A 26,877-nucleotide genomic window follows, 5' to 3' on the forward strand; every position below is an offset into this window, starting at 1 on the left:
AGTAGAGTGTTGTTTGAATGTGTGTAGTAGAGTGCTGTATGAATGTGTGTGTAGTAGAGTGCTCTATGAATGTGTGTGTAGTAGAGTGCTCTATGAATGTGTGTATATAGTAGAGTGCTGTATGAATGTGTTTAGTATAGTGCTGTATGAATGTGTGTGTAGTAGAGTGCTCTATGAATGTGTGTATAGTAGAGTGCTCGATGAATGTGTGTGTAGTAGAGTGCTCGATGAATGTGTGTGTGGAGGTAAATGAGGGCACAGGCTGTGTTGTAAAGAACTTTTAGTATTTTTATTAAATAGAAAGGAGCTGTATAGGTGCACTCGATTTACCTTCTGTTTGACCTTCTATCACTCCCTTACAAGTCTTTGTAAAAGAAACTCACTGAGTGGGTATCCCAGGAATCGTCTATCTAGTTTTCTTCAAATGCTCATCTTTGTCTCCTTCATCAGTCCCTTCCCCTAGCTGCTGATGAAGGTTTCCTCCACTTTGGATGGGTATGGACCTCCCTGCGGTACCAGCAGCCCATCACCAGCCTGCCATCTCATGCCTGGTCAGGTCTCACTCTCCTGGAAGATGCAGCCCACAATCTCCCCCTCACAGTCTGCCACCCACACCTGACCTGCTGCCTGCTCCCTCTCCGCAGTGATCGTCTCTGATGACACGTCCTTCTCTTTGTTCAGTTCTCAGTCTTTGCTAAAACAACAACATCAAAAAATGTCAAGCCTTTTTAGTCCCAAGTGCCCTTCCACTGATCCGACAATAAGGATTCTGTAGTGTCTCATCATGCAGCCCTCTGTAGCTGCTGTCCACATAATCCCAGTAAGGGAGGCTGCTGCCCAGAATCCCTGTTGACCGTTATCTTGAGAAACACAATGAGAAGGAAGATGGGAATAGCAAGGGTCAGGATGAAGGAGTGAACGAGTCAGTGCAGCACCGAGGAGTAAATGGCCAGGATAAAAAGGCAAAGCGGACAAGTGAGGATATGGGGCAGCAGCTTAAGCACTTCTCTAGGGAGGCGCCCAGGAAGCATCCTTACAAGATGCACGAAACAACTCAACTGGCTCCTCTCAATGTGGAGGAGTCGCGGTTCTACTCCGAGTCTCTCCTGATAACTGAACTTCTCACCCTATCTCTAAGGGAGAGTCCAGCTACCCTGCAGAGGAAACTCATTTCAACCACCTGTATCCACGATCTCATTCTTTCGGTCACTACTCAGAGCTCGTGATCATAGGTGAGTGTAGGAGCATAGACTGACTGGTTAACAGAGAGCTTTGCTTTACAGTTCAGCTCCCTCTTCACCACAACAGACTGGCACAGAGTCCGCAATACTGCAGACGCTGCACCAATCTGTCTGTCAATCTCCTGCTCCATTCTTCCCTCACTCGTGAACAAAACCCCGAGATACTTGAACTCCTCCACTTGAAACAGAACCTTACCCTCAACCTGAATAGAACGATCCACACCTTTCCGGTTGACAACCATGGCCTCAAATTTGGAGATGCTGATTCTCATCACAGTCATTTCACACTCGGCTGCAAACTGCTCCAGTGAGAGCTGAAGATCACGGCACAATGATGCCAACAGGACCACATCATTTGCCAAGAGCAGAGATGGAATCCTGAGGCCACTGAACTGGAATCCCTCCGCCCCCTGGCTGCACTGAGAAATTATTTTCATAAAATGTATTAACAGGATCTGTGACAACAGGCAGCCCTGGCAGAGTCCAACACCCACCCTGAAGGAGTATGACATACTACCTGCAATGCGAACCAAACACTCGCACCGCTTGTATAGAGACTGGACAGCCCATAACAACAGTCCCCCAATCCCATACTCAAATAGCACCCCCACAGTGTACACTGTTGTGTTTTATTGTAAATTTGGTTTCAAAGTCTGTACTTTTAAAAATTGCATTATAGATTATTCTTCTGCAAAAACCTGCACAGAAAGCTATTTATTAGCAGGATCATAAAGTTTATTACACTGAAATTTATTTGGAGACATACAGTACATGCTGTTAGTCTGGAAGTATTTTAACCATGTGTCACTAATTCTGTATGCTCCTCAGTGATTACCGGAATGGACAAAGCTGCTGTGCTGACATGTATTCTGGGGTCAAAGGTCAGATCTACATTTTTTGGAGGGGAACTGCCTGTTAGTGTGATCAGCAGTATAAAATATATTCCAGTCATCACCACTGAAGCTCAGGATGCCAACGCTCCTTCTGTCAACCATGCTGTCCATCGCACTCTGTCTGATGGGATCAGGGTTGTTGTTCTTGTAGGTCCAGAAGGATCAGGTCAAACCACTGCCCTGCAGAAGATCATGGTGGACTGGGCTAAAGGGGATCACCTGTACAACTTCTCATCTGTGTTCCACTTCTGGTTCAAAGAAATAGATTGTCTCGAAGGTGAACTCTCTTTAGAAGCTTTGCTCCAATACAGTCACCATCCAGTTCATCCGGCCTCCATGCTCCGGGTTATTGAGAAGCCTGACGATGCATTGTTTGTGTTTGACAGTCTGGAGGAGTACAGACACAGCCTGGACTTCTCAGTTCACACCCTCTGCTCAGACATGAGCCAGGCAGCATCAGTACCCTATTTACTGGTCAGCCTGCTTTGTAGGTCTCTGCTGAAACGAGCCGCCTTTCTGGTGGCGACTCGGCGAACAAGAAACGTGAAGTTTCTCAGTGGCACTTGTGTGGAGGCTTTGGGGTTTCTGAAGCCCCAGAGAGAAGCCTTCTTCCACAGATTCTTCGCTGACCCCTCTGCAGCCAACAAAGCACTTCTGCAAATGGAAAGGATTCTGGGCTTTTATCATTTTTGTACATCTCCAAAGTTTTGTTGGACAGTCTGTTTTCTGTATAGGTCCCTGGTGGATTCAGGTGCAAAGCTTCCTGAGGCCCTGTCCCAGCTGTTTGTAGAGATTCTGACCCAGCTGATCCAGACAATCTCACCCACGTGGGACTGTAACTGAAAGTTAGTCTTAGCCCTTGGCAGGATGGCTTCTCACTGCTTTCTTCACCAACATTCAAACTGTACCACAGAGCACATGGACTCATTTGGTTTTCATCCATTTCTTACCACAGTTGACGCTTTCTTGCAGGTAGAAGGAGAGCTGGAGGCTCGTTCCTTCTCCTTCCACTCCCAGCTGGTGCAGGAGTTTGTCTTGGGTCTGGCTTTATTCTGGACGGTTCAGAATACATGGGTGTGGAAAAGACGCTGGATAAACACAAAGGTGCCACAAAGTTCCTAAACTTCTTTTTGTCAGGTCTCTCAGAGCCAGACCAGTACAAGTCACTGGAGGTCCTGGTGGGGGAGTTTGATCCTGGTCAGCTCAAGGATTTCAGAAGCTGGTTTACAGAGGAAATGCTGAAAGGATATGACAAAAACAAACACTACAAATGTTTCCATCTGCTGCATCAAGCTCAAAACTATAGTGTAGTGAAGGAGATTCGCCCTCCCCCCGCACACCCATGCATCTATCACAGGAACCTGAGTCTCCAGGACTGTGCAGCTCTGAGATACATCATCACACGTCTTGGTGAAAGGGACAAGTTGAGTGTGAGCCATACAACCATAACAAAAGAGAAGAGGGAAGTCCTGGCTCCAGCTGTGGGTCTGTCACACACAGTTGTGTAAGTAAAGTTTTGAAAAATGACAAGAAATCATGATAGCTTCATTTGTCAACTTAGTTTTTGTGTCCCCCAGTTTGTCAAACAACTCCTTCCAAACACAAGCTGCTTCCCATCTGGATTCAGCTGTCAGTGCAAGAGTCATGGAGGAGCTGAATCTCTCTCATTCACACCTCGAGGAGGAAACATTCAAACGTCTCTGTGCCGGACTCGAAGGCAGCAAGCTGCACAGATTAAAGTAAGTGTGACTTTAATTCAGCGCCCTCTGCTGAAAGCCAAAGCAGATTATTGTGTGAATGTTTATGAAGCGTTCACACTATTGTGATCCATTTTTCTTCTGGACATTTTTCGGCACGATTCTCGTCCCACAATTTGTGTGCCATTTCAACAAATCCTACCAAAATGTTCATCTCGTTCAGAAGAAGGGTGTTATGACTTCTGGTTTTGGTGCAACTTTAGCTTTTTGAAATATTTAGCCTTTTCAGCCACTTTTTCCTCTCACAGTGAATTGAGATCATTTTCCATCCTTCAAATCTTTAGACCTGTTCACAACCTTTTACTGCTCCTTTCACATTTTGTTCTGGTTCAGCTTCTTTCAGCTTCCTTGTGCAAATTTTAAAAAATGTTCAGCTTTCAGCTAATTTCAGCTGGGGTTTTTTTTTCAGTTCTTTTGTGCTCGTTTCTGGATCTTTATGCCAACTACAACATTTTTGTACTTCATCTGACTTCTTTCTACTAATTTCAGCTTGTTATGCTCCTTTAAGCTTATTTATGCAAATTTCAGCCTTTTCTGCTATTTCGGCTATTATAGATAGAGAGCGCATTACTCCAGTTTTGGCCTCCCTGCACTGGCTACTCATTCACCTTCGGATCCAGTTCAAAATACTCATGTATGTTTTTAAATCACTGAACAGTTCTGCCCCATTCTGTCTCACTGATCTTCTGCAGCCATATGTCCCACCGCGCTCTCTGAGGTCAGCAGACCTGATGCTCCTTTCAGTTCCAGAAACCCGTCATAAGCTCAGAGGTGACAGGGCTTTCTCTGTTGCAGGTCCAAGACTGTGGAATGAGTTGCCACTGCGTGTCAGGCAGGCTCCCACACTCTCAGTCTTTAAGTCTCGCCTGAAAACCCAATTTTATTCTCTTGCCTTTGACACGGTGTGATTAGTTTTGATCCTATCTGTATTCTACAATGTTTTCCATTTAGTTATTATCCACTGCTATTTGTATCTATATTTTTATTTTATGTTTTCCTGTTCGCTGTGCTTGTTTGTTTCTTTTGTACAGCACTTTGGTGTCCTTGTTGCTGTTTTAAGTGCTCTATAAATAAATTGGTATGGTATGGTATGGTATATGATAATTTTAGCTTTTTCAGCTAATTCCACCTTTGTTGTACTCATTTAATCTTTTGTCAGCCAAATTCAGCAAAAAAAATGTGCTCTGTCCACTTCCTTTTGGTAATTTAAGCTTCTTTCTGCCTTTTTAGCTTCTTTTCAGGGTTTTCATGCTAATTTCAGGTAATTTCCACTTTTTTGTGATAATTTCTGCCTCTTTCAGCAAACGTGTTCTTTCTGTTTTCTTCTGATAATTTATGCTTGTTCTACCTTTTCAGCTAGCTTTTTAGCATATTTTCGCTAATTTAAGCTGTTTTCAGCTGTTTTCATATAAATTCAAAATTTTCATGGTAATATCTACTACTGTCAGCCTGATTAAATTATTTCTGCTAATTTCAACGTGTTATGCTTCTTTCAGCTTATTCTAGTTAGTTTCTGTTATTTCAGCTACTAATTACCGTATTTTCTGCTGTACACGTCGCACCTCCGTATAAGTCGCATCAGTCCAAATATGTCTAATAAAGTGGAAAAATCCATAAATACGTTGCTTCACCGTATAAGCTGCATCTATTATGCGTCACCGCTGGCAACCCGGACACGTGGGCCGGTGTTGTGCCAAAAATCAATTGGCTGCCAAATGGCAGCTGCGGGAGCACGCATGAGAGGACTTTAACTAGAATTTAACAAGATTAACACTTAGAAACAATTATTTGTTTGCTCAAACTTACAGTAAATGTGTGTCTCAGTTGAACTTTTACTTAATAAATACACTTCAATGATCAAATCAGCTTCCTTTTGTCGGGGCGGCGCAACAGAAAGAAGCTGATTTGACTGTTGCTCCAGGCGAGCTGGACGAAGGTGGCAGACTGTGGTAAGCTGATTGTGTCATTAAAAGCCGCTTTTACCTATTACATGACAAAACGGCATGCCATACACCTCGATGCCATCTAACTGCTGAAAATGGTAGTGTTCAATATTTTCAGTTAGAATGAATGAAAACAGTTATATCTCAGCCAAAAATTGGTTTATATATATATATATATATATATATATATATATATATATATATGAGAAAAACATAAATAAGTCATTTCAGTGTATAAGTCACAGGGCATGTAAATTATGCAAAAGAAACTGTGACTTTAGGTCGGAAAATACGGCAGTTGTTTTTATGCTAATATTAGCTTTTTCAGCTAATTCCACATTTTTTGCACTCATTTAAACTTTTGTGTTCTTTCTGCTTTCCCCTGCTGATTTACGCTTGTGCCACATTTTTCAGCTACGTTTCAGCATTTTTTTATAGCTAATTCCAGCTGTTTTTCAGCAAGTTCTTCTACAATAAGCATTCACACGGCATGTTCACAGGAAATGCAGTTTCTCTAGTTACGTTTGTGTCTGTGCCTCTAGTTGTGTGTTCTTGTTTTGGTCTGTTTGCAAAATTTCCCATGAACCACTGGATGGATTTTAGTAAAACCCTTCAGAAAGTAATTAGTAGATGTGCTTCTACCGCTGATTAGTTTTTGAGTTAGTGTGATTCAAGGCGGCTGCCGCAGCTAGCTGAACCTTAAAGAACACAAAAATGGCTGTAATTCAGTTAGTTTAGACAACTTTGATGTAAAATGTGATGTGGTAGTAGCTGAGAGACAGTCCTCTCACATATTCTGGGGACTAACAGATTGTGCATCGCTTAAGACCTGTCAATTTACTATTTGGAGACTTGGAGTCAACTTAGTCTGTTAGTAAAATTTCTCATAAACCAATGAAACTGACAGGAGACACTCAAGGAAGTTACCTCTAGGACTTATTAACAATTGGAGACAATGCAATCCAAGATGGCCACCACAACCAACTGACCTTAGAAAACGTAAAGAACAGCTAAAACAAAGTGAGTCTTACAGATACTGGAGTAAATTTTGACATGGTTGTTGCTGAGAGAGGGCGGCACTGTGGATCATGGTAGAGCTATTGCTGCTCAGCAAGAAAGTCGCCAGATCAAATCCCGGCTGGGGGCCTTTCTGGGTGGAGTTTGCATGTTCTCTCTGTGCATGCGTGGGTTTTCTGCAGGTACTCCAGTTTCCTCCCGCAGACCAAAAACATGCATGTTAGACTGATTGGTAACTCTAAATTGTCCCTAGGTGTGAGTGAGAGAGTGAATGGTTGTTTGTCTCGTTTGTCTCTACGTGTCCCTGTGATGGACTGGAGACCTGTCCAGGGTGTTCCCCGCCTCTCACACAGTGATGGCTGCATATGGCACCAGTGACCCCCACGACCTGAAAAAGAAGAAGTGGGTAAAGATAATGGATGGATGGATCCTGAGAGTCATCTACAAGACAGACGCTGAGCGTCCATCACACCATAATTTTTTCATTTATCCTTTATTTATCCAGGTAGTCTCATTGAGCCACGAGAACTCATTTTCAAGAGAGACCTGTTTAGGGAGCAGATGGGGGTTAAGGGCCTTGCTCATGGGCCCAGAGTGGGGCGAATGAGGGTGGGGGCTGTTGTGGGTACTTCACCTACCCCTGCCCACATTTTTGATGTTGTCGGTACCGGGGTTTGAACCGGTGATCACAAGCCCACCATCTATAACTTCTGCACCACCACTCCCCCAACTGAGGAGACCAGCTGCTGCAGGTTTTGGAGGGGAGTGTTGTCCTATTCTTGTGTGACGTATGATTCTAGCTGCTCAACAGTCCTGGGCCTGCTTTGCTGGTCTTTTTTTTTTTTCATGATGTGCCAAACATTTTGGTTTGCTGAGAAGTCTGATTGCAGGCAGCACGTTAGGCATTGAATCAGTTTGTGGTTCGGTGTTGTTTTGTTAAAATATGCTGGGCCTTTCCTAAAGAGTCATCTGGATGGGAGCACATTTTAAAACCTGTACACAGTAGTCCCTCGTTACTTAGTGGTTCGTGTATTGCGGACTCACTCTATGGCAGTTTTTCAAAATAAGATTGGACATGACATAAAACTGACTGATTGATGGATAAGCCACACGATTGGCATGGATTTTTTTTATTTAAAATAAATGATTTTAAATTATTTAGCACCTCCTGCACCTTTGTGCAACCCATACTGCAGGATAAACTTCCTGCTGCAGCTGATCAGCTGTTCTCCCTGCAGAGCAGAGAAATGGGCGTGGCCAAGAACGCTTGCAAGTGGCAAAGAGCAGAGGAGGCAGAGAGCTGAAATCATGACACTCGGTGCTCTTTTAGAGCGTTTAGAGTTTAGAAACATTGTTTAGAATATTGCAAGAGTGGGAAGAGTTTAAAACACCTAATATATATATATATATATATATATATATATATATATATATATATATATGCTAAAATAAACTACTACTTACTACTTGTACTACTATTCCTACTTGGTGGTTTTTCACTTATCCCGGGGCTTCAGGGTACAGATCCCTCATGATGAATGAGGGACTACTGTGTACTGTTCTACATTAATGGTTAGCCCTGTTGCGATAAACAATAAATCAATTAATCGCATAATAAATGAAAAATATCTACCTCATTTTCATTTATTGACTTTATCATTTTTCATGTCTCTTTTTTTCTAAAGACACTGGATGACAAAAGGTTCAACTCCAGTGTTCTTCACTGACCCCTCCCTTTCTATTTTCTCTTTAAAATCTGGTTGAACCGTCCAAAATTGCGTTTTTGGATCGTTAAAAGCAGCTAAGCTGAGAAGCTAAGCTACGAGCTAAGCTAACAGGCCGACAATGGGAAAAAAAAACTCTGTCTTGTCGAAGCTCCAAAATTCATGGTTCATGGTTGAAACCCGTGCCTTCGTCTAAAAAGTTGTTTTTCTCTGCAACAGAAGCTGCAAACTTGTTTACTGATTTTTTAATTAAAAGCTTTTTGTGAAAAATGCTATGCTAAATAGCTCAAATCACACCGAGCGTCCACCATTTTGAGAACTGAAAAAAAGGAAGGAGAAATGGCCCATGTCACGTCAAGGGGCCTCCCTCCCATTTTTCTTAGAGACACACTGCTCCTCCCTCACTAGCCATCCTTCAGTTCAAACGGTCTTATACTGCCATCCAGTGGTCAAAAAAGGTACTACACCAAAACAAATTAACCACCATTTCTTCTTCAAATTGACAATAATTAGTAATTATTGTAAAATTTCAGCAGCACGGTGGCGCAACTGGTAGAGCTGCTGCCTCTTAGCGAGCGGGTCCTTGGTTCAAACCCAGTCCAGGGGCCTTCTGGGTGGAGTTTGCATGTTCTCTCCGTGCATGCGTGGGTTTTCTCCGGGTACTCCGGTTTCCTCCCACAGACCAAAAACATGCATGTTAGGCTGATTGGTAACTCTAAATTGTCTCTGGGTGTGAGTGAGAGAGTGAATGGTTGTTTGTCTCGTTTGTCTCTATGTGTCCCTGTGATGGACTTGCGACCCGTCCAGGGTGTACCCCACCCCTCGCACAGTGATTGATGGACATGGGCACCGGCGCCCCCCGTGACGCAAAATGGAATAAACGGGTAAAGAAAATGGATGGATGTAAAATTTCAAACAATATTATCGTTTATCGCTAATTTCTGAGGCAATTAATCGCCCAGCAAAATTTGTTATCGTGACAGGCCTTAATGGTGCTTTTACAGATCTAGACACCTCCTGTTCATTTTGAGAAGTTACTGCCATCAAATTTAAAATTACCCTTTATTATGTTACAACCTTTACTGTGTTTTCTATGTTCCACTGTGAATAAAACATTAGATAATAAAGTTTTCATAGCATGCATTTTTTTGTTGATTTACCTCTGACACTATGTCCCAACTTTGTCAGAATGAGTGGTTTGGGCTGCATGAGCTGCAATGACTGGATTGTGCAACAGTGGTCTTTTATTTTTCTGCGTTTCATCTCATATTGTAGATTATTTGAATGTGAGTTAACGAGTGCGTGCTGCTCCCATGTGAAGGAGGCCTTCATGTCAGAGCAATGCTCCCTGTCAGAGCTCAATCTGTCGCTGAACGATGTGGGGCAGGAGGGGGCGCTGATGATTTGCCAAGACCTGAGTCGACCCGGCTGGCCCATAGAAAGTCTCTGGTAAGAACAATAAAATGCCTTAAAGGAATAAAGTACCAGATTTCTCAAATACTGAGATCAAACCACACACTGCTGTGTTGTCCTGCAGCTTGACTCGATGTGAGCTGACCCTGTCTTCAAGGAGCTGGGCTCATTGCTGACAACTGGGACTTGTCAAATCAAGTCTCTGCTCGTAGGCCTCAATGAAGTTGGAGACGACGGCGTTAAACACCTTTGGGACGCCGTCGCACATCCCAGCTGCTTGTTGGAGGAACTGGAGTGAGTTGACGGGAAACAAAAGAACTCTGATAACATAAATCGCCTGATCCATCAAGGTGTTTTCCATGGAAACCTCTGCCCGTCAGTGTGAGAATGACTCATTTGACGGACGCCTGCGATGAGGACTTGTGTGCTGCTGTGAGAGGCAGTAAAACTCTGAAGCACCTGGAGCTGAGGAACAAGTCTCTGACCGATGCCTCCGTCCCGCTGATTGTTCAAGTGATGCGGGACAAGCACATCATGGAGATGGAGTAAGCCCCATTCTCTTCATCGCCTGCTGCTGCTGCACAGGGAAGGGAGATTATGTTTTTGTCCTTTTTGCTAAACTGTTAGCAAAATATATCACTTGGATGAATTTTAACGAAGCTTTCAGAGAGTGAATATTGGATGGACTTCAGCTGCCAGTCAAGCTGATAGACAACTTCAGTGAAGACGGAAAAAATGTCCATAACTGTGAATTGTACAGTTCAAACATGGTGTAGTATCATTCCCAACACATAGATCTCACACGAACATCTTTTTAGAGCTCGTAATATCCCATGAGCTCACATAATTTATAAGGTTTGACCAAAACAGCTAGAACGCCCTCTCTTCTCATCACCCAGTGATCTTCATGTAACACTCGTGCACTGAAAGCAGCAGATGATCTGCACTCCTTCAAGGAATATTAGGCCTTTAACTAGAAGTTTTCTTCATTTGTTAATCAACTCTCTACAAGAAAAATATCAATGACCTAATATTTGTTTTTCTTTGTTTTCCAGCCTTAAATACAATGACTTCAGTGAAGACGTGTTTGAAATGTTGGAGGACTGTGAGAAGATAAGATACTGGTGAAGACTCTGACCCCTCCGACTGCCACAGGACAGATCACGGCCAGTCGAAATATTGCTGCAGTCCAAGTAACAGTCGCCTTGCAAAACCAGCATTCTTAAAAAATAAAAAATGTTTAGGAGCAGCAACGTCCAACATTCAGTCCCGTTATTTATTTTTAGGTGCAGCAACGTTCTCATATCATCAGATCAGGTCCAAGCAGCTTTATGCAACATGAGAAAACTACTCAATGTTTGGCAAGTGTTACAGATCGGACTCTGTATGCTGATATTTAAAGATCTCAAAGCATTAGAAAATACACAAGTGCATCCTACTTCCTAATGAGTATTTTAATATTGGGTTTGGATATAGTATACATCAGGGTTACCGTATTTTTTGCTGTATAAGTTGCTTTTTTATTGCATAATTTGCATGCCCTGCGACTTATAGGCCGAAGTGACTTATATTTTCCCCATATTTATAAACCAATTTTTGGCTGAGATACCGTTTTCAGCAGCTAGATGGCACTCGAGTTATATGGCATGCCTTTGTGTCATGTAATAGGTAAACGTGGTTATTAGCAACACGATCGGCTTGCCAAAGTCCCTCGTTCTGCTCGCTGCTTGGAGCAACCATCAAATCAGCTTCATTTCTCTGCGCCTCCCCGGCAAAATGCAACTAATTTGACCATTAAAGTGCATTTATTAAGTAAAAGTTCAACTGAGATACACCTTTACTATAATTATGAGCAAACAAAAATTATTTTAAAGTGTTAATTTAGTTAAATTCTTGTTAAAGTCCTCCTGTGCATGCTCCCGCCTTTTTGCAGCCAATCAATTTTTGACACAACACCGGCCCACGTGTCCAGGTTGTCAGTGAAGACGCATAATAAATGTGACGTATACGAAGCAACATATTTAAGGATTTTTACACTTATATTTGGACTGACGAGACTTATCGGGTGGTGCGACATTTACGGCAGAAAATACGGTATTCAACTGGTGGCCCGCGGGCCATTTCCGGCCCGTAGTTGTCTTGAATCCGGCCCACCAATGACTTAATAAAATATAATACATTTATTTTTTGGGTTCCGTTTACTGCATTTATGATTCAGTGTGATTAAAACAAAAAAATGTAAAATGTAACAGATCAGTGTAATACTTAATTTATTTACATAATGACTTTAATCGCTGGATGTCCGGCCCCCGAGCTGCTGCCAAGGCTTTCAGTAACTGTGTCCCCTGAGCAGTTTAGTTGAATAGTCCTGGTATATATAAATATATTTAAGTTTTTTAAATTGAGAAACTGGGAGTGTGAATGTTAAATGAACCCACAATAAATACAGTTTGTTGCAAAGTCCTTTATTACATAGAAAAAAAAAATCTGCATGACTGGATTTAAAGCATTTAAATTTGATCAAAGATCTTTGATGTTCAGCATCTGGAATCATAAGCAGCACCTTTTTGAACAATTAAATAAATTACGATGATATATTTATTTTACAGCATTTCATGTGCAGTAGCATTAGAAGCAGTTCTGCAACCGCTGCCAATTAACACAAAAATAAATTCTGTAAACTTGTGACGGTAAACATCAGATATAAACATCTCAATGAAAATCTCCATCAGTAAAGGCACAGTTTTGGTTATCATTTAATAATGTGTAAAAAAGAAAAAACCTGAAATTAGATCCGACTGGAATATGATTGATGAAAGACCGCGTCACAGAAATAATCGATTTCCACTCAGTGGTCGCAAGTTTCTCCATTCAGGTCACTGGTGTGACTGTTGCCCTTCAGTTTGGGGGTGGGACAGTTTTTACTGCTGCTGGAGGGAAGCTCCTCATCTGAGCTGCTTTCTACATCACTGCGATCGTCTTTTGACACCTGGAAAATAAAACCCTGTTTTTTAATCAACCATCGCCATAAAGAAAACTTTAGATCCACATGAGCTGTTCTGTTAGAATAACTGGCAACAAGCTCAAAATTTAACAAGAGCTCATTTTAGTCGTACCCCCATAACAAATATTTACTGATAAGGTACAAAACAAAGCATGAATGTAGTATTTTTCTGGAATGTTTGCAACAATTTAAATTTTCCTTGCACAAGTTGCAAAAACTTATAATTTCTTGTCACTTGAGCTGGGAACATGGCGGGACAAACGTTCACAGAGTCGGCGTCTCGAACACTTTATTTTATTGTGGACACATTTAAACTGTCTCAAGCGTGCTAGAGCTGCATTTTGTACGGTGGCCTACAGGTTCAAATGCACAGCAAACAGTGAAACGCGCTACAAACGCATGAATGATAAATGGATTATACTTGCATAGCACCTTTCTCTCTTATTAAGACACTCACAGCTCTTTACAATCTGTGCCTCATTTACCCATTCGTACAGCACTCTGCTAGATCTATACAAAGACTAATCAGAGCTTTACCACATTCATACACTGATGGGACACACATCAGAGGAAATGAAGGGTTCAGTGTCTTGTCCAGGGACACGTCAGCATGTGACTGCTGGTGGAATCAAACCCCCAACTCTTGCATTGGAGGACGACTGCTCTAACCACTCAGCCACAGCCGCCTCAAACTCCAGAACACAAACGCAACAGAAAAATGCACCAACAAACAAATTCAAAAGGAAAATGCTGCAAATACCATTTTTTTTTTGTTTTTTGTGTTTGTGTGTTTTGGAGTTTGCATCTTTCACGTGTTTGTAGCATGTTTTGCTGTTTGCGGCATGTTTGCACCCATCGGCCACCGTAATGGACACCCGTGTAGGAGCGCTCTGACAATTTTTTTTTTAATAAAACAGCTGAGGCAAATGTTCAGGTCTATAAACCACATTGCTGATCAATAAGTATTGAAGAACTGGTTTCAATCTGCCTATTAAAACTATGTTTCAGTACCTTCTTTTTTTGGACTATAAGGTGCACCGGATTATAAAGCACATGAAGTGAAAGAAGTTCATTCTGACAGATTTTTGAGCACCATGTACCACATAAAATCGGTTCGAGGTCAGTAAGCACAACCAGAATTAATACATAAGGCTCACTGTCAATTTTTTTTTAGAAAATTCAAGGATTTTAAGTGCAGCTTATAGTCTGAAAAATATGGTAGATTAAATTATAAACATGGGAGGTGGGTACAACACGAGCTGAAGAGGGTGGAAGTGAGCAACAAAATAATGTGCACGGTTTTCAAGCTACGAGCACGAACACAAGCTGCAGCTTTTGAAACATGGCTCGATGGTTGCAAACACTCAAAATTCACCAAAACTACAATGAAAAAGTAAATGTTTGTCCATCGGAGGCAGCTCAGTGGATACTAACATTAGGGCTAAAGTTATCAAAATGTGATTTAGCCTTAAATAAATTCACCAAAACCTTTTCTCAAACTACTACTGCTTTTCAAATTGTCAATTTATAAAACAAATTTACAAAAACAAATAAAGCATTCCTATTGACAAACAAACTTTAGTTTTATGAGAAAATCTCCTTTAATTTCCATCAGGATGTTTTTTTTTTTTTTTTTTGTAATTTGGAGTTTTCTTGAACAAAGTCTGTTGGTTTAGAAGCATGCATTATGAGAAATGTTCCCGTTCTATTGTTCAAATGACACACGTTCAATCTTGTAGACATTTCGCAATAGTTTTTCAAAGCGGGGGCCGCTAGGGGGGCCAGAAAACTGGAAAGAAGAAGATATGTAAAAAAGTAAAAATAAAATATAATAACTATAATTATAAAGAGGGGGGGCTCAGCCAGAAGCTAATGCTGTTTGGGGGGGGGGGGGGGGGCATGGCATGGAAACGTTTGGGAACCCCCGCTTTAGAACACTGCACCACTTTATTTAAGCAGATTGTTTTTATATACTGTATCTAAATTATTGGTTATTTAGAAAACAGAATGAGTGAATGAGATGCAACACTACCAGGTCTAAAACTCCTCCCCCACCCCCAAACACAACAATAATGGACAAACCTTTCCCTTGAAGATAGCCTTGATTGCGATGCCGGTAATTAAGTAGAACCAGATGATGTGAAGAACCTGCAGGACCAGCAGCAGCCCATTTAACAGCCACCATGCCCGATACGGCCCAATGATCTCCCAGCTGTCAAACAGAACGCTGTAAACAATCCTACAACAAACGTGACACACACTTAGTAAAACAAATTAAGCAGATCTTAATGTGAAACAACTTGACTGAAGTATTTAGTTAAATACCCACCAGAAAGGAAAGATGACGAGTCGCGTGAGGAAAAAGATCACGCTGAACAACACAAACAAGGCGTCGCACAGCTTCTGGTACTTGGCATAGTTGGCCAACTTGGCAGCCTTTGGAAATAAATGATACAAACAATTCAAAACATCTTTGTATTATTTTTACTACTCGGGGGGTCACTGGTGCCTAAATCCAGCAGTCACTGTGTGAGAGGCGGGGGACACCCTGGACAGGTCTCCAGTCCATCACAGGGACACATAGAGACAATCGACACAAACAACCATTCACTCTCTCTCACACCTGGAGACATTTTAGAGTTACCAATCAGTCCAACGTGCATGTTTTTGTCTGTGGGAGGAAACCAGAGCACCTGGAGAAAACCCACGCGTGCATCAAGACAACATGCAAACTCCACCCAACAAGGTTCCAGGCCAGAATTCACTCCAACATTTTCACTGAGAGGCAACGGCTTTACCGCCTGTGCCTCTACGATTCAAAGCATATTAAAAATTAATGAATTAATTAAAACCTCTATGCGTTTGCAGTATACGATCTGTAACAGTCTTTCTGTGAAAAGTGCAATTTTAAATTGTGATTCAGAACTTTATTTAATTAGTGGGATAGCTTTATTTAAATAACAAAATGTACATACGGTACAGACTCATGTGACCCAAAATGAAAGAAGCGGGTAAAAGATAATGGATGGATGGATATACGGTACACTTACCTCAAGGAAGACATCAGATGCATCGTGGACACACATGACCAAAGAGCCAGCTTTTAGCATGTTGTTGCCATAAGAGAAAGTGATGAGGAGTATGGTGGCCAGGTGGTGGACAAACATGATGAAGAAATCCTGTCAACAAAATAAAGCAAGATGACAAGGACACATGAGGACAGAGAGATAAACATGACGTTTGATTGGCTTGTATCACAAACAAGCAAATAAATTCAATTCAGTTTATTTAAATAGCACCAAGTCAAAACAAAAGTCATCTCAGGGCACTGAACAGAAACATTTATATATAAAAAATAATAATTTAACATTATTTATCTGAGGAGCAGATTGTTTTAAGTTTAACTCCATCACAGACTCTCATCTTGAGCAAGCATGAAGGCGACAGTGGAAAGGAAAAACTCCCTCATGAGGAAGAAACCTTTAGCAGAACCAGGCTCAGAACCAGTGGTCATCTGCTTCAACCAGCTGGGTTTGAGAGGAACAGATACACAATGGCAGGTTAAGAATCACATGTTAATTCATTTTAGGAAATGAGGTCAATTAGTCCTCTAGTAGTCTAAGCTTAAGATAATATAACAAGCCAACCCTAACTATAGGATTTATCAAAAGGAAAGTCTTAAAACTGGTTAATGTGTCAGCCTCATGGACAGAAACTGGAAGTTGGTTCCACGAGAGAGGAGCCTGATAACTGAAAGACCTTCCTCCCATTCTGCTTTTGGAAACTCTAGGAACTGAAAGTAAACCTGCAGCCTGAGAGTGAATTGCTCCGTTAGGAAAATATGGAACAATACGATCTCGAATATAAGACAGAGCTAGGTTGTTGAGGGCTTTGTAGGTTAGAAGTAAGATTTTTAATTAAATTTTGGGAAAAAAATCATTTCTAAGGTGCTCAGATCCAAAAACCAAAACCTCAGTCTTGACTGCTCAAAAGCAGAAAATTAAGTGTCATCCAGGTTTTTATGTCTTTAAGACATGCTTGTAGTCTAAGTAGCTGATTGGATTCATTGGGTTTAATGGACAAATATGAGTATCATCAGCACAACAATGAAAATTTATCCCATGCTGTTTAATAACATTACCTAATGGAAGCAAATATAAAGTAAAGAGTATTGGTCCCAGCACTGAACCCTGAGGAACCCCATGACTAACTTTGGTGTATGATGAAGATCAATTATTTACATTTACAAACTGGAATCTATCAGATAGATATTATTTAAACCATTTTAGAGCCGTTCCTGTAATCCCAACATCATATTCAAGCCTCTGTAGTAAAATATTGTGATCAACTGTATCAAATGCAGCACTGAGGTCTAACAGGACCAGTATAGACACAAGTCCATTGTCTGAGGCCATGAGAATATCATTAGTAACTTTTACTAGTGTTGTTTCTGTGCTATGGTAAGCTCTAAACCCTGACTGAAACTCTTCAAACAGATTATTTCTTTGTAGATGTTCATGGAACTGACCTGCAACTATTTTCTCTAGAATTTTTGAGATGAAAGTTAGATTAGATATAGATCTATAAAGGGAAGCACGTTGGCACAACTGGTAGAGCTGCTGCCTCTCAGCAAGCAGGTCCTTGGTTCAAATCCCAGTCCCGGGGCCTTTCTGGGTGGAGTTTGCATGTTCTCTCCGTGCACGCATGGGTTTTCTCCGGGTACTCCAGTTTCCTCCCACAGACCAAAAACTTGCATGTTAGGCTGATTGGTAACTCTAAATTGTCTCTAGGTGAGAGTGAATGATTGTTTGTCTCATTTGTCTCTAAGTGTCCCTGTGATGGACTTGTGACCTGTCCAGGGTGTCCCCTGCCTCTCACACAGTGATTGCTGGACATGGGCACTGGTGACCCAAAATGGAAGAAGCGGGTAAAAGATAATGGATGGATAAGTCTATAAATGGCTAGGATTCCTGAGTCAAGGTTATGTTTCTTAAGTAAAGGTTTAAATCTCAGTAGTAGTACTACCATCTTGTAAGCCTTCCCTTTCACCCTGTCACCTATCCTTCTGTCATAGATTCCTTCTGGACACTCATCTCCATCCTGTCTATGTTTTTAGTACTGTCTTGTTTTGAATGGTTTACTCCAGGTGCTTAAACTCACTCATCTTCAATCCCTTCACTCCTTACTGCTTCACTGCTACACCCGTTTCTCTCCGTCTCATTAACACACATGGATTCTGTCTTGTTTTCTGACTTCTATTCCTCTTCCCTCCAGATGATAACTTCACCTCTCCAGGTTCTCTTCCACCTGCTCCCTCACAATCCACCTTGCTCATTGCAGATCACAATGTCATCTGCAAACATCATCTACCACCTGTCCATCACCACTGCAAACAAGAAAAGGCTCAAAGTTGATCTCTGAAGTAACCCCACCATCACCTTGAACCCATCTGCCACTCCCACTGCACAACTCACATCTCACCATCACCCCGGGTTTGTACGACCGCTGGCGAATCCAGCAACATCCAGTATCAATTCTTTAAGGTTCAGATCACAGATACATGGTTCTTAAATCAACTTGTTAATTTACTTTAAGGATGTTATTCCTTCAAACTGCACTACCCGTCACACACTTAAAGACGACAAGCAACATCTTTTTTGAAAGCGCTGAAGGACCTAAGCTTCTTAATAAATAACGGTAGTCAGAGATTCTTTATTGTCGTTCGCATCACATGTGGAACATGTAGTGGAACAAAATTGTGTACACAGGGTCCCAGTTACATCAAACAATAGCAAAAATATAAAAAGGGTAAAAAGAAACAATAAATAAGGATCTGAGATATAAACTAAGATATACACTAAACAAACACCAAACGGTACATTAAAAGATCTAATTAGATACATGTCAGTCACTAATAGTGCAAAACAACACACCGAACAGCAGCAGCACGATTCTCATAGGTTCTGTTCAGCTATAAATTACACGCTTAATGCGAGCACTAACATAAACTAAACTAACATAAACTAGGATTTAATCAAAGCACGCAACAAAAACACAGAAACAAGTGATCAAAAGTGAAAAAGAAATAAATCCACAGCAGCACGGTCGTACTGGCAGAGAGGTTCTGATGACAGTGAGGTTCTCTTAGCAACATGGTGCAGTTGGCACCATGGTACTGTTAGCAGCGGGGTTCAGTTAGCGGCGTGGTCTTGTTAGTAGCGTTAGCAGGTCCCTTCAGCAGCATGATGATAATAAGGACCGCAGCAGCTACTTCCCAGACTGCCCTCCAGAACCGGGTCCGGCAGACAGAGAACGTCCTGGTTTCCCCGTGGAACCGAACGGATCCGTAGAGTTTGATCCGTGCAGGCAGATGGAGGATCACGGAGACAGGCCCCATGACAGACCTGAGCCCGAGGCTGGAAGGACTGAACCACGGTGGCAGGATGGCAAGGCAGCGACACAGAAAACTCCACAAGTGTGTCGCGGTCAGACCCGTACCGTGGATGTGCATTGTACGCACAAAATAAAGTTAAAATAAAAACAACAGGAACAAAAAAAAGATCGAGTTCACTGGGAGCCTGTGAAGCTGCGACTCAGCCGAGCGTGGTCATCTCGGATAAATAAAATAATTTAGTTTGTCGTGTCTGATAAAATAAATAAAAACTTGGTGCATGATGATTTACCTCATCTACTACTCATCTCTCATCCGTGTGAACCAGAGTTCTGTAGTTTCTCTACAACTAGGCATTATCTTAAGATCGTTTGAACTAAATAATTCTGTTGCGAACATGTTTAAGAATTACACAGATTTTAAGCCGCTTGATATTTGTTTTTGAGTACCTGCAGCAAAAGTTTCCACCCAAAAGATGACCATTGAAAGAGTTTCAAAAAATAAAACCATGTTTCATCACAGGGTAACTTGTGCAACAGTTGATGTTCAAGGGAATGCATCTACAACTGGACTGAATGTGCAAAGATATGACCTCCAGACAAGAATTATACCATTACAAAAATACTTCCCTTAAACAAACATATGAATAAGACTAGTGTTTGCCAATGACCCTACAGACAAATCCCTGATTTAATAACCAACCAACCGACAGATAATGTATCACCGTAGAGCCAAAGACAGTGGAAGTCAACAAGTTCCACATAATATGTTGTGATTTCCCTTTTTGTCAAAGTGCATATCCAAATGTTGCGTCAAAGCTGTTCGTCTGACTCACTTCACTAAAACTATTGCTAGCTATGAAGCAATGGTTGTGACATAAGTTAGCTTAGGAGTTAAAGGATATAAAACAAGTCAAACACGACAAACTGAGAAAAATGGTTCTGGTACAACAAGAAGTGCATGTTCAGTTAGACTAACAAGGGGAAGCACGATAATGTTGGTTTAAACGTTGGTGACTCACCTTCCGTTTAATGTCTGTAAACTGGGAAAACATCAGAGACCAGTAGAAAGCCAGCTCAGCAACATAATGAGTGTATTGTCCAGGAGCCAGAGGCTATGTGTTGAAAGAAAGAAACACACCTTAGACAAAAGTACTGCCTTATTGATTTGAACATAATGGACTAATAAAGGGTAACCTCAGAAAACTATGCTGCAGAACAGGATACGTATTCACTTATTTCAAAACAAAAGAACTCATTTGTACCTGAAACGGATAGTTGTACCAACACTGTCTGATATCCCACATCCACGGTGACTAGCAGATACAAATCAAACCATTTACTCAGGGAAACAAAGATATTCATCTCTAAATACAGTATCAGTTCATCTTAGAAACCAATTGAGTGTAACAATATCACCATTTAAAAACAAACTTAACAGGACGTAGTTGAACTTACCACCCACAAATAGCCTAGAGAGTAGATAAAAATCACCAAGTAAAATGTGAATCGCCACCTGCAGTAAGAGAAACACGCAGTTAGAAAACTTACTTTTTCCTGTGAACCAAAACATAAAAACATTACATCATTTTAATGACTATAAAATAAAACACAATGCACTATTTTTTTTTTTTTGTTCGCATTTTCTGTAAAGATACATTTATATTGTGATGTGATGATTACACAGTATAAACCAGCAGTACGCCGGCGTCCCCCGTCGCTGAAGGATTTCAGTAGTGAATGTTGGTATTTTTGAAGATGCATGTATTTCTGGACTGGAATGAAACAGGAAATGCAGGTAAACCTTAATGTCGGTGCAAGATATTCAAGTGGGTATGAGTTCTACTGTGTAGAAGGAGAGAGGGAGGTTTTAGTTTTCTTGTCCGAGGCTACGCAGAGTAATGGAGGCAATTTTATCCACCACCAGGTGTATTGGCGGAGACAGTGGGTGGCCATGGTTACCATAGTTGCCAAGTCCGCTTATTAAAAGCGACTTTGGGCTTGTTTTTGTCCAAAGTCGCTTGTAAATCTTGTGAGTCACGGGTTGCGGTTTTTTGGGCTTATTTTGAACGTGAAGTTGCTTATTTGGGCTTGACTTTCTTTCCGAGTGAAACTAGTTGATTATCTCCCAGCGCTGCACAATAAAGCAAAAGACAAGTGGTAGTAGGTAAGTTTGTCTCTTCCACGCCCCCGTTTCCTGCTTATCGCTCCCGCCCAAGTTGGCGAGGCGACAGGCGAACACCCAAACACTCATACTGTGGCCGACCACTAGGGGGCTCCACTCACATGCAGATGTCAGGATGGTTTTTTTTAAATATGTAGAAAAAATTCCATCCATCCATCCATTTTCTTTACCCGCTTATTCCATTTCGGGTCACGGGGGTCGCTGGTGCCCATGTCCAGCAATCACTGTGCGAGGGGCGGGGTACACCCTGGACGGGTCGCAAGTCCATCACAGGGACACATAGAGACAAACGAGACAAACAACCATTCACTCTCTCACTCACACCTAGGGACAATTTAGAGTTACCAATCAGCCTAACATGCATGTTTTTGGACTGTGGGAGGAAACCGGAGTACCCGGAGAAAACCCACGCATGCACGGAGAGAACATGCAAACTCCACCCAGAAAGGCCCCTGGACCGGGGTTTGAACCAGGGACCTGCTCGCTGAGAGGCAGCAGCTCTACCAGTTGCGCCACCATGCTGCTGTAGAAAAAATTACATATGCAAAATGTATTTTTTAATCAGAGCTTAAAAAGTATTCAAAGTGTTCAGCATGATTTTGCTGTTGTTTATGTGTAATGTCATGGTAAATGAATTATACCGTTTTAAAACGGCCTCTGTTTTACACAATGTGGTGGGTTGCCAGTTAGGCTTGTTTTCATAGAGCTGGTTGTTTGTTTCTATCATGAGATCTGGCAACACAGTCATAGATTAATCTAAGCTACCTCACCGACCACCCCAATCAGTTCAGGAAACTATACATTTAAGCAAATGTAAAAACTAGAAAACAATGTTTCCTGCGTAGAAGCAGCCACACACCAGAAACAAGTTGGACCATTGCTTCTTCTTCAAGTTATCCAGCTCACAAGGTTTACATATATATATGTTGGTGGCCATTTTGAATTTGGATGTGGAAACCCAATTTTTAAAAGAAACATTTTCTTGTGCCTGGATGGACCCAGACACCAAAATGGAAGTTATCACGCTCATAACATTCACGAATGGTCGAATGGAGGGAATTTCCGATTCCCCCTTTTAAACTCCGTGATGGGGCATTAAAAACGGTCAAAGTAATTCTAGTTCTTGCCTCGGAGAATTCAGTATTGATCTGGATCTCGTTTAAAAAGCAGTTGAAAACATTTATTTTAAATCTATCATGTCAGCCGTAATGAGAAGAAAACATTAGTGGATCTCCAAAATGGGAAATCTGACTGCCTGTAAAAATATTGATGGAAATGTGTTGAACTGTGCACAGATATTATAATGTGTAAAAACTGGACTTGATGCATGTATTGCCCCATCAAACAAGCCAGGAGGAAACAGTTTTATAGCAGATATTCACTTGTTTGTGTCAGTGCAAGAACTTTGGTTTGTTGTTCACATAACTCATTGTTAGAGTATTTAAAGTATATTTTAGAGTAAATACTAAAAGTACACTGATTCAGGTTTTCTGTTGGCTGAAACAAAGCTTTATAAATCAGGGCAACCGATGGGGGATTTATGAAGCCAATTCGTTTGATTGATTTTGGCCCGTTAGCAAACAGCAAATCAATCTAGATTCCTACCAGTTATATATTTATTAGTTGTTTGGGTTTTTTTGTTTTTTTTAAGTTTGCAATGAATTGTGTTCTCTAAAAGTAAAATTTTCAATTTAAACAATTACATATGCAATACAAAGCTCTAAAAGATAAGAATTTAAAATGTCCAATTCACTCCAGTTAATAAGATAATGTTCTTGTAGAAGTCAGAACAACATTCTGGTCAGCTTCCTTTAAAGTTTGTCTATAAACAAACCCCCTGCTGTGAAAAGCCATCTCTGAAAAGGACCCAATGAAAGCTGTGCTGCCCAAAAATGTGCCTGACTCTTGGCATACCGTATTTTTCTGCCAATGTCACTTTATTTTATTTTCTTGCATAATTTACATGCCCCGTGACTTATACGTCGAAGCAACATATTTATGGATTTTTCCCCCCATATTTAAAAACCAAGTTTTGACTGAGATATGACTGTTTTCATTAATTTTGACTGAAAATATTGAACACGACCATTTTCAGCAGCAAGATGGCACTCGAGTGTATGACATGTTGTGTCAAGTAATAGGTAAAAGTGGCTATTAATGACACAATCTGCTTGCCATAACCTGCCATCTCCATCCAGCTCGCCTGGAGCAACCATCAAATCAGCTTCACTTCGCTGCACCGCTCCGGTGAAATGCAGCTGATTTGATCATTGAAGTGCATTTATGAAGTAAAAGTTAAACTGAGACACACTTTTACTATAATTTTGAGCAAACAAATAATTGTTTTAAAGTGTTAATCTTGTTAAATTCTTATTAAAGTCCTCCCGTGCATGCTCCCGCGGACGCTATTTGGCAGCCAATTGATTTTTGGCACAACACCGGCCCACATTTCCAGGTTGTCAGCGGTGACACACAATAGAAGTGACGTATTTATGGATTTTCCACTTTGTTGGACATATTTGGACCGATGCAACTTACAGGGCGGTGCGACGTGTGCGGCAGAAAATACAGTAGTTGCATTTATGCATGGCCACTGCTAACTACTTAAAGACATGGCAGAAATGGGTTTAATGCAGGCCAACAACTCAGCGAGTCGACCTACAGTAAACACTTTTCTTCAAGTATGAATGGAATTCATACGTCAATGCAAAAAATAAAACTCAACAAAACAAACATTTGATTATTATTTGAACAGTTTGGATTTTTTAAATCCAAAGTGTTTTAGATGAACAAAACATTGTTTAAATGACGTTTTAAAACCCAGTTAAAAAAAAAACATTTTGCACTATTGCTAGGTCACTGCGCAAATTAAAAAGACTAAATAAATCTATATATTTTTTTTATTTTGAATGTCTTTCTCGTTATCATTTAAAATAATATTGTTTCCTAAAAATGATGCGACACCAGATGCGGTTTCCAGCACGAGCGAAAACTGTAATTTTACACAAATATTTGTAAATATTGTTTTCATAGAAATATTAAAATCCAAGCAAGGACCGAACAGTGCATCCCAGACAACAGTCTGGACTCGTCCCTGCTGTTCGATCCCTTCAGTGCTCTTTGTTCACGGTGCACCTTCAGACACACGACCCTCTTTCTTCAGCGGGCCAGTTCAAGGACCGAGTCTGAACGTGTTTGCAGTGTTTTAGAAATGATGACCTACATGCTCTCGCAGAACTTCTTCTGCATGCTGGGCCTGGCTTGGTTCCGACGGACACGGAACCATCTCTGTATTTTTCGTTCATCCCAGTCCAGCTGCTTGGAGAGCCCCTCCAGCTGTTTACTGTCTGGACACTAAGGAGGACAAAACAGGGCTTTTATTAAATGATGCTTTGGTTTTGTTTGTTTTCTCCAATGCGCGTTAGCAAAACCACAAATCCCAACAACAGGCATTTCAGTTCCTGTGAACACATCATTACACCTGGGCTGGCGTGCACCAGTGTGTGCACAACTTTGTACACGAACAAAGAACGAGCTCCAGAGCAAACACGGGCTCTATGTACCGTGTTGGACTGATAGAGCCTCTCCAGGACCGCGTTGGGCTGAGCTCGCCGAGGCACTCCCTCCTGAATCTGAAGTATGTGGGCACAGGGCTTGGCCACCAGTCTGTGTACACAGAAGAGGAGAGAGAGGAGTGGGAACACTGGGTCAAGACAGATTTAAATGATCAAAGAGACAATTCAACACAGTAGCTTCCTTTAGTTTGCTGGAAGAGAGCACAACACGAGCTTTAATGGGGCGGGGGGCACTGAAGAGTTAAAATTCCTGGAGAATGTAGCACCTAGTCCAAACAAAGTGTGATGGCCTGTCATGTGACGTATGAGAAACATGAGAAACATGAGCTTGGAAGGACTCCGGCCCCAAACACTAATGTGTGTCACAAGCTCATGTCTGAGCGGATTGTTTATGAAATGCTCTACAACACTTAAAGCTTTCTGCTACTTCTATTCAAATAAAATTAATTTAAAAAAAAATGGCAGCTCAGAGAGCGGGCTGGGCACGTTTTATAAAATGTTGACTTCTTGTAGAATTGAGGAAGACGCGCTGCTTCCTGTGATGATGATGATGATGCCATTTCTCTTTCCTCGAGCTATAAATCTAAAAAATAAAACCCAGCAGAGCAAGTTTGGCGTCTGAAAAGTTGTTTTTTCTCCACTTTAAAAGCTCCGCTGACATCAAGTCAATTCAAACTATCTTGGTTTCCTGCAAATAAAGCGAATGTACGCGACGCTGCTGAAAACAAGTCGACGTGGGGAGTTTGAAACGCTGAGCTCATTTCTCAAAAATGTTGCAGCTGTCTTTTATTTAGAACCCACCAACCCACAGAAGCGGGCTCCGGCAGCAGGACAGAGACAGAAAAAGAACAAACAAACGAAAGTAAACAACGAACAACAGCCTGACCTCTCGAAGAGCCGCCTGAGCAGCAGCACCCCGGCAGCCAGGGGCAGGGCGCACAGCATGATGCGCCGCAGGTTCGGGTACTCCGCTCCGGCCGGCGGGTGCTCCACGTCAGCCCAGGACACATTCTCTGGAAGCCAGAACCTCTCGCTCCAAATCCAGGCTGAGATAAAGGAGGTCATCGGAAAGAAAGAGAGTGTCGAGCGTCCGGAAAGAAACGAAGCAGACACGTTGGCAGCGCAGTGGTCCCTCCTCACCGCAGCACTGAGGAAGCATAACAACCGTGAAGTGAAAGTCAAACTTCAGGCTTGACTTGTAGCAGCTGGAGAGCAACACCCACTGCCTCACTGGAAACCAGTCTGTTAAAGGCGTGCACACACATCACTCGTCCTGGTGCGCTCATCCTCGACTTTATAAGTGAGTTAGTGTTGACTTGGATCTAATGGAGGCTCAAAGTTACGTTAGCTAGCTGCTAAGCTAACACGGCTAATTAGCATTTAATTAGCTTAGCTACCTTTTACAACCAATTAACCTTTAACGTTTTTTTGCTTTTTCATTACATCTAAGTACCTTTTACACGGATATTGATCATTTATTTTAAGTTGTATAACAACTTGTTTTAATTGTTTGTAGTAAAACTAGCATAAACTTAATCTAATAAGTAAGGAAAATAATAAACAGGCTATATAAACTATAATGTCTTGTTTGTTAGTTGTTTTTTTTACATTATTCGATTTAATAATTTTATTTGTTTAGTTTTTGTCTTTGTCCTTTCTTTAATTTTTTGCATTACTGTATATTTTTATTATTATATATTTTAATGAGTTTATGTGTTTTAGGTCAGCACCATTA

The 26,877-nt window shown here is 41.4% G+C and overlaps 1 protein-coding gene and 2 pseudogenes across 1 annotated transcript; 1 reads left to right on the top strand and 2 right to left on the bottom strand.

Annotated features, from left to right (window-relative positions):
• Nucleotides 1-446: 446 nt before the first annotated feature.
• Nucleotides 447-1,031, bottom strand: LOC119416641 (annotated as a pseudogene).
• A 1,049-nt stretch (nucleotides 1,032-2,080) lies between these two features.
• LOC119416642 lies at nucleotides 2,081-11,116 on the top strand (annotated as a pseudogene).
• A 1,329-nt stretch (nucleotides 11,117-12,445) lies between these two features.
• On the bottom strand, nucleotides 12,446-26,304 carry LOC119416757 (ceramide synthase 5). Its single transcript, XM_037683941.1, has 10 exons — nucleotides 26,029-26,304; nucleotides 25,131-25,233; nucleotides 24,791-24,921; nucleotides 20,841-20,898; nucleotides 20,648-20,698; nucleotides 20,405-20,497; nucleotides 16,043-16,171; nucleotides 15,322-15,428; nucleotides 15,075-15,231; nucleotides 12,446-12,977 (listed from the first exon to the last, which is right to left on the bottom strand). The coding sequence occupies exons 1-10, from the start codon at nucleotides 26,205-26,207 to the stop codon at nucleotides 12,837-12,839; spliced, it is 1,149 nt and encodes a 382-aa protein (XP_037539869.1). The 5' UTR covers nucleotides 26,208-26,304; the 3' UTR covers nucleotides 12,446-12,836.
• Nucleotides 26,305-26,877: the final 573 nt, after the last annotated feature.

This window comes from Nematolebias whitei, chromosome 11 (assembly GCF_014905685.2).
Source record: "Nematolebias whitei isolate Nwh7 chromosome 11, NemWhi1, whole genome shotgun sequence".
Classification (NCBI taxonomy): domain Eukaryota; kingdom Metazoa; phylum Chordata; class Actinopteri; order Cyprinodontiformes; family Rivulidae; genus Nematolebias; species Nematolebias whitei.

Excerpts from the sequence above, each read along its gene's own strand:
- LOC119416757 (XM_037683941.1), bottom strand. The coding sequence starts at position 26,207 with ATGACCTCCTTTATCTCAGCCTGGATTTGGAGCGAGAGGTTCTGGCTT. Across the intron at positions 20,699-20,840 it reads CTCTAGGCTATTTGTGGGTG|TCACCGTGGATGTGGGATAT; the intron begins GTAAGTTCAACT and ends TGTATCTGCTAG. Across the intron at positions 20,498-20,647 it reads GGTACAACTATCCGTTTCAG|CCTCTGGCTCCTGGACAATA; the intron begins GTACAAATGAGT and ends TTCAACACATAG.